The sequence below is a fragment of the Anomaloglossus baeobatrachus genome, chromosome 1, assembly GCF_048569485.1.
Source record: "Anomaloglossus baeobatrachus isolate aAnoBae1 chromosome 1, aAnoBae1.hap1, whole genome shotgun sequence".
NCBI lineage: Eukaryota > Metazoa > Chordata > Amphibia > Anura > Aromobatidae > Anomaloglossus > Anomaloglossus baeobatrachus.
Window position 1 is genome coordinate 332,276,316 of NC_134353.1, and position 13,219 is coordinate 332,289,534.

A 13,219-nucleotide genomic window follows, 5' to 3' on the forward strand; every position below is an offset into this window, starting at 1 on the left:
TGGGAGGAAACCGTAGAACCCGGAGGAAACCCACACAAACAAGGGATCGCACCGTAATGCGTGAACTGGCCACAGCTCACAGGTGTACATAAATTGAGTGAGCACTACCATGCCTGGGTACTCAATACTTGTAACTAGTGATGAGCGAGCACTACAATGCTCACGTGCTCAAACTTGTAATGAGCGAGCACTTACATGCTCAGGTGCTCGGTACTTGTCACTACCTGAGCATGGTAGTGCTCACTCACTTGTTACGAGTACTGAGCAGCTGAGCATTGTAGTACTCACTCACTTGTTACGCGTCCCGAGCATGGTAGTGCTCACTCATCACTTGTTAACAGTACTGAGCACCTGAGCATGGTAGTGCTCACTCATCACTTGTTAACAGTACCGAGCACCTGAGCATGGTAGTGCTCACTCATCACTTGTTAACAGTACCGAGCACCTGAGCATGGTAGTGCTCACTCATCACTTGTTAACAGTACCGAGCACCTGAGCATGGTAGTGCTCACTCATCACTTGTTAACAGTACCGAGCACCTGAGCATGGTAGTGCTCACTCACTTGTTGCGAGTACTCAGCACCCGAGTATGGTAGTGCTCACTCATCACTAATAGAACTATAAGAAGCGGTCATGCTCGGGTCTGGAGAGCCGCGACCAGTCTGAACACTGCGGACAGATTTATACGATTGTGTGTGAATATACCCTTTGGCATATTATGGGATTTTGAAATATCCGATCTAAGGTCTGAACTTTCCAAGTAGTTTCCCAATTTGTTCCTTCTTCTGGAACTGTTCCAACCAGGTGTGCACATGGTCTAACCCCCGAGTATAGCTCTCTATAGACCTATGCAGACACATGCCGCACGTGCTGAGTCGCCTCTTGAACTTTCTTCTGGTTACATAACCTTCCTGCTGTAAGTGTGGATCATCAGTGCTGGGATTGGCTTATGAGCAGTGGCAGGCTGCGAGGTTGATCCTGTTAGTGAGCTGATCGGGGAGGGGTTGATCTCTCCAGCAGCAGCTGATCCTTTAATAGATGAAGGGGAGGAGACGGCAGAGATTTGGCTTCTCTGCTCGTGTCCGGGGTGGGTCTGGTGGCAGAAGCTGCAGCTCCTCAGCTGAACAGTCCCGTACAAGGAGGGGAAGGCGCCCAGCAGCATGTGGACAGTGCTAGCCATAGGGATTTTCACAGCGATTATCGCCTGGATCTGGTTCAGAGGAAATGGAGAGAGAACAGAGCTAGAGGCTCCGGGGCAGAAGCCAGACCCTGCTGGGACCGCAGAGACCGACCCGCAGAATGTGCAGCCCCGTGCTCTGGATACTCCGGTAACTGCGGGAGAGTCCACCCTCATTACCCCTGATCCTGCTGCCTGTGAGCGTGGGGTTCCCTGCCACACAAGCCAAGAAAGTGCGGCTGTGAGCCCCGGCACCCCCCAAGTGCAGTGCGAGATTAAAGAACTGTCTGTGGATACATTAGAAGGTGGTCTTCAGGTACAAAACGATAAAATAGCCAAAACAAATGCTCCTCTACATGTGCAAGAGGCAGATAATGCTGCTGAGGAACTCTCAGGTGTCCCAAGGAAAGTGAAGATACAAGGAGACCTACAGGAGCACAGAAACGATGAGGTGCTACCTGGTAACATTAAGGAGTACCCTACCGATCTGAAGGAAGACACTCGGGGGCACCTGACAGCTGTCACAAAGGAGAAGCTCCATGACATCGTACAGGAGCCCCCTACAACGACAGAAGAGCACCATGACATCGTGCAGGAGCCCCCTACAAAGCCAGACGAGGTCCATGACATCGTACAGGAGCCCCCTACAAAGACAGAAGAGCACCATGACATCGTACAGGAGCCCCCTACAAAGCCAGACGAGGTCCATGACATCGTACAGGAGCCCCCTACAAAGCCAGACGAGGTCCATGACATCGTACAGGAGCCCCCTACAAAGCCAGACGAGGTCCATGACATCGTACAGGAGCCCCCTACAAAGACAGAAGAGCACCATGACATCGTACAGGAGCCCCCTGCAAAGACAGACGAGGTCCATGGCATTGTACAGGAGCCCCCTACAAAGACAGAGCTCCATGACATTGTACAGGAGCCCCCAACAAAGACAGAAGAGGTCCATGGCGTTGTACAGGAGTCCCCTACAAAGACAGAAGAGCTCCATGGCATCGTACAGGAGCCCCCTACAAAGAGAGACCAAGCAGTCAATATAACTGAAAGTGTTTCTGGGAATGAGGAAAATCGCCTGCTTCATGATGGGTCTGAGGCTGAGCCACATCCAGAGAACAGCCCTGGAATAGATCCCCAGCACCCAGAAGACTATAATCCAGGGAGAACACTTAATGAGGACCAGGGGAATGTGGTGCAGGCCTGTGGAGAAGTTGTGCACCCCACAATATTGGCACCTGAAGCCCAGAAAGTGCTTGCTGCCTCCTGTGATGCTGGCATGTCCGATCAGGACAATGGGCTGGGTACTGACACTGTGCACCAGGACGGGGCCCACAATAAAGGAAGAACGAGTGGCGCAGATGAAGAAGCGGAAAATGGAACAGGTGGGTTGTAACTTTCTAAATGACTGTTGGTAACCGTCACGATCTGTTATGTTAAATGTTCATATATATTTATGGGTTATGAAGTTCTGTTATACTTACCTACTGAAGTGATCTCGAAGTTCAAATGTTGCTTAACTACTGGTTTATAGAAGTAGTAGGTAAACAACATTTGAAAACTGCAGAGTTGTGGAAGGCACCATGCCAATGCTGGAGTGGGGCTTTAAATCCAAGCCCAATGACTCTTGTACTTGCCCTATGCGGTGTTCATGCTTTCAATGATGCTCCTGCCACACAGCGCCATATTGTGACTGTAGCTTCTGACTGGCTGGTATTCAGACGTTGCGTCACAAGCTCTCCAAGTTTGAGATCTAGAACGAGGCTCTCAATGTTGTACTGAGTTGTCTTACAATGTGGTCCGTGAAACATCGGAGCTACTGGCAGGTCACAAATCGCCGCAGACAGACTGGAGTGACAGTGATACAGACAGGGCAGGGGACTTAGATGTGAAGCACCACTCCAGCAGAAAAATAATAATAATAAAAAAAAAGCTGAGTTCAGATCAGCCGACTCCAGTGCTGGCCGAACTCAGCTGACCTCACAGCCCGCACACACTGCTATGGATGGAGCGGGACACAGAACAAGTAATTGGCCGACACTGGAGTCAGCTGATCTATTACTTGTTCTGCTGGCTGTGTGGTCAGGAGTAGGGGTGAGGGAGCAGTAAAATGATCTGGTACTTGATGGGCGAAGCCCCTGTATTTATTTCATTAAATAAAAAAACAAACACATAACCCTAAGGCTACGTTCCATCAGGCCAGGCAGAATCCGGAAAACGGATCCGGCGCCGGATTAGCTTTATCCTCATTCATTTGTATTAGCGCCGGATTGTGCCTGATGGCCTTGCGTTGCATCCGGCTTTTGACGGATCCGGCGTAATTACTCAATGCGGCAGCCGGATGGAACGTTTCATTGACCGTTTTTGTCTCTGGAAAGAAAAACGTATCATGCGGGATTCAGAGCGATATGGCGTGATTTTCAATGGAAGCCTATGGACGCCGGATCCGGCGCGATGCGGCAAAAAAATGGATGCGGCTGCCGGATCTTTTTTTTTTTTTTTTTTTTTTTTTTTTTTAAACTGAGCATGCTCCAATATGTTGAAGGAAAAAAATGGATCCAGCAAAAAAATCGGATGAAACGGATGTGCCCAATCCGCTTTTTGACGGATCAGGCATACCGGATCCATTAAAGGATCAGGAGCATCTGTTTTTGCATATTCTGCGCCGGATCTGTTGTATCAGGCACATGCCTGATGCCAAAAAACTGATGTGTGAACGTAGCCTAACCAAACAAGTGTGGGCTCCCGCTGCATTTTCTATTGCGAAGGTTAACCCAAGCAGCTACTGGCTGCTAACCCCCACTGCTTGGTGTTATCTTCATTGGCCATGGAAAATCCAGGGAAGGCCCCCCCCCCCCCCCCCCAAAAAAAAAACTTAAAAAGAAGAAATTACATGGGCTTTGCCGTATTTTTGTATGCTAGCCAGGTACAGCAGGCAGATACAGGCTACCCCAGCTGCTTATTTGTACCCGGCTGGGAGTCAAAAATATAGGGAAGCCCTTTTTATTTTTTAATTATTTCATGAAGTAATTAAAAAAACCCACAATGGCTTTGCCCAATTTTTGTGTCCGGCCAGGTACAACTAGCCAGGCTTTCTGGACCCCCCCCTGCTGTGAATTGCAGTCCGCAGCCGCCCCAGAAAATGGCTCTCATAGAAGCGCCATCTTCTGGCGATGTATTCAACTCTTCAAACTGCCCTGGTGGCGGGTGGCACACTGGGTAATAAGTCTTTGTTTTACCAGCTAGTATTAAGCCCAAGATTGTTAATGTCAGGCCAAGTTTGACCCAGCCATTAAGACTCTCCAATAAAGGGTTAAAAAAAAGACATCACACAGAGAAAAAATACTTTATTAGAAATACACAGGCACACTAAGGGTCTCCATTTTTATTACTCCCTCTCACCCCTCCACGATCCTAGTTTTCTGTCACTGATATAGCTCTGCTCGATTAGAAAGCACTGGGTAGGAACTACTTTCTGGGCATGCTCAGTACAGACAACAGGATCCTGCCTACCAGAATGTGGTGACTTCCGGTAGATTCAGGTTGTGGTGCTTATTGAACTGCATTGCAGGTACCGCCACAATAGGAAAGATCCGATGAGATGTAGTATTTTGTCCAAGGTCAAAAACTCAACAAGTAGCATTTTTGAAACACTGAAAAATACCGCAAAACGGATCCAGCGTGTGCCGCACACAACCGCATGTAACCACATCTTTCCGCGATTCCATTGCAAATGCATTGAACTGACAATGCATTTGTAAAGGATCCGGTTTTGCAACAAAAACATTCATGCTGCATTTGAAAACCGCTGATGTGAAACCTAAAATGGTGGTTAGCCTTGTTTATCTAATGTAAAAAAAGATGTGGGTCCCCCCCCACCTACTTTTGATATCCAGCGAAGCTACAGCAGACTGCTGTGAGCTGATATTATCAGGCCTGGAAGGTCCTTGGTCAGCTAGCTCTTCCTAACCTGTAAATACTAGCCCACAGCCACCCTAATCAGATGTGCCAATTCTCATGCTTCGTCTCTGCTCTCCGTGTGTGTGAATTTTATATTAGTAATTATCTATTCATGTACTGATATATGCACACTGTCAAGATTCTGCTCTGTTTGCTTGGTGGAGCTGTCATCATGTGACTGCATGTGGATGTTATATGTGCAGTCACGTGACGACTGCTCCGATAGGCAAATGGTGACTGAGGAAAGTCTGTGTACGACCATCTGTCTTAGGCCTCTTCTCCACTGGCGTGTAAAAAATCACAGCGATACTCTGCTCAAAATGTGAGTAGAGTATCCTGCGTGTGATCTGCGTACGGTGTGTGGTTTTTTTTTTTTGGTTTTTTTTTTCCCTCCTCACATAGCATCCGTATGACATGTGAGCGTCATGCGAGTGCTATGAGTTTTTAGGCAAGTAGCGTAGGACTGGCTACCGGAGGAATCTCCTGTAAAACCAGTCCTGGCCGCGGTTACCTGCACTGAGCTCCGGAGCTGTAACCTGAGCTCCAGCGTTCTGCCCGGTCTGTCTGCAGCTGTGCTGACCTGACCAGCAGTCGCCGGGGAATCAATCACTCGGCGCTCGCTGTTCAGGCTGCACTCTGGAGCTCAGGTGACAGCTCCGGAGTTCAGTGCATGTAACCGTGGCTGATTTTACAGGAGATTCCTCCGGTAGCCAGTCTGACGCGGTATGCAAGTGTCAGGATCCGTGTGACATGCGCATGCCACCCGGATTCTGACTTTTCTCACCCCCATAGGATTGCATGGGGGTGAGGGAGCTGAGAATCTCATCAAATCGCAGCATGCTGCGATTTCAAGGAGAGCCCGTGTAGACTCTGGGGAAAAAAACGGGGAAATGAAGACTGCATCATATGAAACCCTTTGACAGATTGCAATCTGTTTTTCCATGCGATGGAATTTGGAGAACAAAAAAACACCAGTGGAGAAGAGCCCTTAAGCTTGCCCAATCCTTTCTGACCAGGAAATTCCTTTTAACTATACAGGAAAGATCAGTATGTGGTTTACTGAGGTATCCATCCATACTGGTCCAATGAGGAATCATAAGGGCACCAATACATAGTAATTGCCATAAAGTAGGTCATTTCCCTCAAGAAACTGCAGAATGGAAGCAAATATTGTCTCGCGAAGGTTGAGAGATATTAAGAATAGGTGTTGTGAAGAAGGTACCCAACTCCCATGAGTTTGGACGAGTGGCATGCTGAAGTAAGATATGTGGCATAGTCAACGCCTCTGCTCATGATATTGACGAGCGGCGGTTAGCACGCTCCTGTTCCACTGCCTACATTTTATCGGAGCTCGGCAAAAATGGTGTGAAAATGCCATAAGTTGTCAAAATTATGCAGCTTTTTACAGCAGTAGTCTGGCGTAAAAATTTTGATATATCTGACCCAATGAGTTTTTAACGTATCATACAGAATGGGTATTAAAATTAGAGGATCAGTGCCCATGGGTCTGACCGATTTGGTCTTTGGAAATTGATTTGATCATGTAACTTTTTTACAAAACTGCTATGTTGCTAAATTTTCATAAGATTATGGCAAAACGTACCCCTCTAACATATCGTGTAAACACTGCCTTACTCACAATCTTGGCGCAGCCCCAGGATTTGCTAAAATTTCACAACCTTAGGCATTTCAATGTCCTTTTCTCCCAGCTCTGATAACTTAGATGGCGTTGGGGCAGGGGTGTCACAACCACCACTCTTAAGATTCAGGACAAGTGTGTAGCATATGTTACATCACAAATCTTATCCCAGAGGAGACTGGTGTAAAATTTGTGGTGAGGCGAATACCACTTCTCCAATGCGCCTGATTAATGAAGAGGCATATGTGTCTTCATGAATCAGGAGCATCTGACTCAGCATAGCTCCACATCAAGACCGGCGTGAACAACGCCGTGCTTGATGCATCGGGGCATAAGGACTTTGACTTTTTTGGCAGTAAAAATATTGAAAAGTTGCAGAAAAGGAGTAATAAAAGTATAGCAAAATGCAGAATTAACTCATTGCCCCAGAATGACTAGCTTGGCTACACTAGGTTACAACCTCAATCTAATTATGGCTTCTATTGATGGTTGTCATTGTTTTATAAATCTAGAATTTTAGATCGTCGGCACTTTGGAAATTTCTAGTAATGAGCGGGCACTACCATGCTCTGCTCATTACAAGTAAAGTGCAGCAGTTGGATCCTCTGACAAAAGCGACTAGAGTACCCAAGTATAATGTAAGTTGATGGGGAACTCTAACATTTTATATTTATTATATTTTATATTTTTTTTGTACAGTCCAAAAGTTTGGACACACCTTCTCATGCAAACAGTTTTCTTCTTTTTCATTACTCTGAAAATTGTAGATTCACATTGAAGGCATCAAACTATGAATTAACACATGTGGAATGAAATACTTAACAAAAAGGTGTGAAACAGAAAATATGTCTTGTATTCTAGGTTCTTCAAAATAGCCACCTTATGCGTTGATTACTGCTTTGCACACGCTTGGCATCATCTTGATGAGCTTCAAGAGGTAGTCACTGGAAATGGTCTTCCAACAGTCTTGAAGGAGTTCCCAGAGATGCTTAGCACTTGTTGGCCCTTTTGCCTTCACTCTGCGGTCCAGCTTACCCCAAACCATCTCGATTGGGTTACGGTCTGGTGACTGTGGAGGCCAGGTCATCTGGCGTAGCACCCCATCACTCTCCTTCTTAAATAGCCCTTACACAGCCTGAAGGTGTGTTTGGGGTCATTGTCCTGTTGAAAAATAAATGATGGTTCAACTAAACGCAAACTGGATGGAATAGCATTCTGCTACAAGATGCTGTGGTAGCCATGCTGGTTCAGTATGCCTTCAATTTTGAATAAATCCCCAGCATAGCACCCCCCACACCATCACACCTCCTCCACGCTTCACGGTGGGAACCAGGCATGTAGAGTCCATCCGTTCACCTTTTCTGCGTCTCACAAAGACAGTGGTTGGATCCAAAGATTTCAAATTTTGACTCATCAGACCAAAGCACAGATTTCCACTGGTCTGTCCATTCCTTGTGTTCTTTAGCCCAAACAAGTCTCTTCTGCTTGTTGCCTGTCCTTAGCAGTGGTTTCCTAGCAGCTATTTTACCATGAAGGACTGCTGCACAAAGTCTCCTCTTGACAGTTATTCTAGAGCTGTCTGCTGCTAGAACTCTGTGTGGCATTGACCTGGTCTCTAATCTGAGCTGCTGTTAACCTGTGATTTCTGAGGCTGATGACCTGGATAAACTTATCCTCCGCAGCAGAGGTGACTCATGGTCTTCTTTTTCTGGAGTGGTCCTCATGTGAGCCAGTTTCTTTGTAGCATTTGATGGTTTTTCCCACTGCACTTGGGGACACTTTCAAAGTTTTCCCAATTTTTCGGACTGACCTTAATTTTTTAAAAGTAATGATGGCCACTTGTTTTTCTTTACTTAGCTGCTTTTTTTCTTGTCATAATACAAATTCTAACAGTCTATTCAGTAGGACTATCAGCTGTGTATCCACCAGACTTCTGCACAACACAACTGATGGTCCCAACCCCATATATAAGGCAAGAAATCCCACTTATTAAACCTGACAGGGCACACCTGTGAAGCGAAAAAACATTTTCGGTGACTACCTCTTGAAGCTCATCAAGAGAATGCCAAGAGTGTGCAAAGCAGTAATCAAAGCAAAAGGTGGCTACTTTGAAGAACCTAGAATATAAGACATATTTTCAGTTGTTTCACACTTTTTTTTAAGTGCTTCATTCCACATGGATTAATTCATAGTTTTGAAGCCTTCAATGCGAATATACAGTTTTCAGTCATGACAATGAAATCTCTGAATGAGAAGGTGTCCAAAGTTTTGGTCTGTATGGTGTGTATATATGTGTATATATTGTGTGTATATTTTTATTCCTTAAAGTTGGTAATTTTTTTTTTTTTTTGTATATTGCCAATTGGTTATTGATTTTTGTGTCTCATTTCCTCTTCCAACTAGGTGGTCAACTGGAAAATTCATTTTTTGTGAAAGAAAATACCAGGAACGTCTTGGAGTACGAAGGGACCTTAAAGCAAGACCCCTTTCTTGAGATCAATGTGTCAAGTGATATTGAGTGTGCCATTGTTGCTGATCAGCTTATAAAAGATGAAAACATTGAGCAATATGATATCGATAGAATGTCTAAGTGCACTGTAGATGCTCCTACCAGATTAAAAGAAAATGCTGACATTTTGCCTGGCAGTTTAAATAAATGTAATCTGGAGGCATTATGTGAAATCCAGAAATTGGGATCTTGTTTGGAGGATTCTTCTATGGAGATATACAGTATGATCAACGACGAGAAAGGTATATCTGGTTTCAGCAGTTCAGACACAAATGAGCAGAACTCGGTCTATGGTCTATCAGAGGCATATATCCATGAAGCTGACCAACAGAAGACAAAAAAGGTTGCTACTATTCAGCCCATGCCACAGAATGTGAATTTTGGCTTCAAGGTCCACTACATTACACACTCTGACTCTCAAATTATTGCTGTCACTGGAGATCATGAGAAACTTGGCAAATGGGAGACATATGTCCCTCTGACCTCTGGAAATGGTGGCTTCTGGTCACATTCAATGTCATTGCCTGCAGACACCAATGTCGCTTGGAAGTTTATAATGGTTGAAAATGGAAAGATCAGACGGTGGGAAGAATGTAACAATAGACTTCTAAAGATCACACATGAAGATATTGATGGTCAACTCTTCTGGGGCTACCCATAATGCAAGGACATCAGAAGGAACCACTGCTTCATATTTAGCACATGTATGTAGTCCTTCTGACTTCTAAAGGTCTTTCTCCCATGAAAAACATTTATCCTCTATCAACAGAATAGGTGAGAAATATCTGATCACTAAGAATTCCTCTGGTGGGACACCTGGCGGCTTTTAGAGTGTAGGTCCTTATCTTTACTCTTCTCCATTCTGTAGTTGGGCATAGTTGCAGTTATGTGCTATCCCTCCATTCATTGCTGTACTTGGCAATCTCAGTCCTTCCCATACACAATGAATAGAGTGCTAGTGAGGACCTTCCTCTGCTCCAGAGGAGAAATGGACCCCTGTAGAAACTTCTAGGTGACTCAACGATCAGACACATTTGCCAATGCTTTGGCTATGTAACAAATGTCTTTCATGGGAAAACCCATCTAGGTCACAAAGAAATTGTATTTGCATTTCACTATTCGTTTGTCTGCAGTTTAATGATTACCTGGTATTGCGTAGTTACTGAAACATTGTTGACATGTCAACCTTTTAACCTACTTTTTAGAAGTTGCCTTTTTAGCATGCCTGTAGGCCTTGGTTTCAAGAGTGATAATAAAGCATAACTAAATTATTAAATACTGTTTTGTTTCTGCAAATTTGATCTTAATGTAATGTTTTCTGTTTTTTTTTTTTGGTTTTTTTTTTGTTTTCAATATTTAGATTTATTAGCAATTTACAAAATCTTCTATTTTGTTGGTATCTTATTTACAAGTGAGTTAGGAAGTAATATAATGTAAAGTAGATGTCACATTAAAGCAATGAATTAAAATTTGTTGTGTTCTTCATGGCTTTCACGTCTAAATAGATGGCTATATTCTTTATTAAACACTCAGCCACTTGACTCCATATTTTATTAACCTGCCTTTTTGCCCATGTTAAGAAGTTGCAATTAGAGATAAGCAGATTAATTTGCGGGCTGTGGTCTGGGTTAGCGGTATCTGACGGCTAGACTGGAAGCTTATGCTTCTTTTGCTGCATTCATAACGCTGGATGGTATTTGATTTGTAGGGGCTGGCACGGTGTCATCTGTGTTTCTTGTCACACAGATGACACTGCACTGGCCCTGGTTAATCAAAAGCCAAACCAGAACGTAAACTATTTGTGGGCCTCTCATACTACTGTCAGTACCATGGACCTGGACGTTGGACCGGAGTACCCTGAGTCAATTTGCTTACCTCTATGTCCAAATTTAACATCCAATTTCAAAGGTTCAGTGCTGACTTTGGCTTGACACATTTTACTAAAACGAATAATATAATTGACTATCAAAGCCATATATACAGCACTGAATGTACCTGAAAAAGCAGTTTTTGCTTTCCTGGTATGTCAGTCCACATGGTTCTGTGAGCAGGGATTTATTATAGTTTTCTGAGGTACGGAATTCCACTTGTCCGATCATGCTTGGGCCATTCTGCCTGCCTATCTATTTCTCTGATCTCTATCATGGACCCCAGTACTGCAATTTAACCCTTTTCCCTGCAAGGATGTATAGGATCTCATATGTCCCTCCTTGGTTGTAGAGTTGCCATTCTGGATCTGCTATATTCTGGTTACTAATGCAGAGGCGTATCTAGGGGGAAGGGGCTGGCGGGGCATCTGCCCCGGGCGCAGTGTCAGGGCCGGCGCTGTCATGCCGACTGATTCAGCACTCTGGGTCTCCCCGGCGCCAGGGCTGGCATCAGCACCTGGCTGTCAGCAAGGGCGGTGATGTATGCTGCTGCCCCTGGGCAGAGTTCTGGGTACTGCAGCGCTCATGCCGGCAGCTGGACTTTCCTGATTTGCTGGCTCTTAACACCTCTTAACACCCTCCTGCATGCAGCTTTCACTGCTGCGTGCAGGGTTTAAGTTTGTCTGTGGGTGGAGCTAGCACACAGTGTGCTCCCCACAAACAGATAAAGGTAGATGCTAGAATGTACGGGCTCCTTCCAGGTATGACAATTTGTAATGAAGCTGGTCACGCCCACTAACATGGAAGGAGCCCATACATTCTAGGCTTAACACACAGAGGAGCCGAAGCATCAACATACCGCTGAGCTGTATGTTATCCTCCCCACCCCTGTGCTGTATACCCCCAGTACTATCTACCCCACGCACCTCAGAGCTGTATACCCCCAGTACTTTTTCCACGCAACCCAGAGCTGTATACCGCCAGAAGTGTCTCCACCCCAGCAGTGTTTACACCCCCAGAACTGTCTGTCCCTCCACCCCAGTTCTGTATACACCCCCAGAACTGTCTGTCCCATGACTCCAGTGCTGTATACCCCCCAGAAGTCTGTCTCCCCATTCCAGGGCTGTATGTCCCCCACCCCAGTGCTGTACACCCCAAGAGCTGTATGCCACCCCCCACCCCAGTGCTGTATGCCTCCCTCTGGAGCTGTATGTGCCCCCATTGCTGTATGTCTCCAGTCTCTTCTGTGATGTATATAGCAGTGTCTGTGTGCGGCCATGTCTGTTAGCCATGGCCACCAATAAGCACAGCCACATGCCCAGGAGGATCTGGATGGGAGACAAGCGGGTGAGGTGAGTGAGACTGCTGCCGGCTTCCCCTTATTAATAGTTGTGTGTGTGTGTGTGTGTGTGTGTGTGTGTGTGTGTGTGTGTGTGTGTGTGTGTGTATCTATCCATGTATGTCAGTGTATATGACTGTATAGATTTGTCTATTTAGATGTATTCTTGTGAATTTATATTTAAATATATGTGGGTTTCTATGTGTGTATGGGGCTGACTGACTTTCGCCCGGGGCCCACAAAAACCTGGAGCCAGCCCTGGATGTACTGGAAGTTGTTCATGGGAAAACAAATGTGTATGGATCTGACCTGACATTACAATTGATGTACCATGTACTGCTTGTGGTTCTGCTTATGTATTTCTGTACCAATGAGGGTTTTGATGCTGTGTTTCTGTACTGATGGGGTTATATGGATGAATTTCTTAAGTGCTGTGTTCTGATGAGGAATTTCTGTACTGCTGGTGGTTGTCATGTGTTTCTGTACTGTTGGCTGTTACAATTTATGTATTTCCGTACCTCTGCTGGTTCTGGTGCGGTTATTGGCTCTGATCCTGTACACAAGTAATTCATAAATTGTAGGATTGGACAACCAATTAACTAAAGGCCCTGTTACATGCAACGACATCGCTAACGAGATGTTGTTGTGTGTCACGAATTCCATGACCCCATCCGGCCTCGTTAGTGACGTTGTTGCGTGTGACACGTACGAGCGACCGCTAACT

At 45.4% G+C, this 13,219-nt stretch overlaps 1 protein-coding gene across 1 annotated transcript; it reads left to right on the forward strand.

Annotated features, from left to right (window-relative positions):
• The first annotated feature begins 1,043 nt into the window (after positions 1-1,043).
• STBD1 (starch binding domain 1) lies at positions 1,044-10,743 on the forward strand. The gene is made up of 2 exons (XM_075337615.1): positions 1,044-2,565; positions 9,183-10,743. Exons 1-2 carry the CDS (start codon positions 1,161-1,163, stop codon positions 9,947-9,949), a joined length of 2,172 nt encoding a protein of 723 aa, XP_075193730.1. The 5' UTR covers positions 1,044-1,160; the 3' UTR covers positions 9,950-10,743.
• The last annotated feature ends 2,476 nt before the right edge of the window (positions 10,744-13,219 follow it).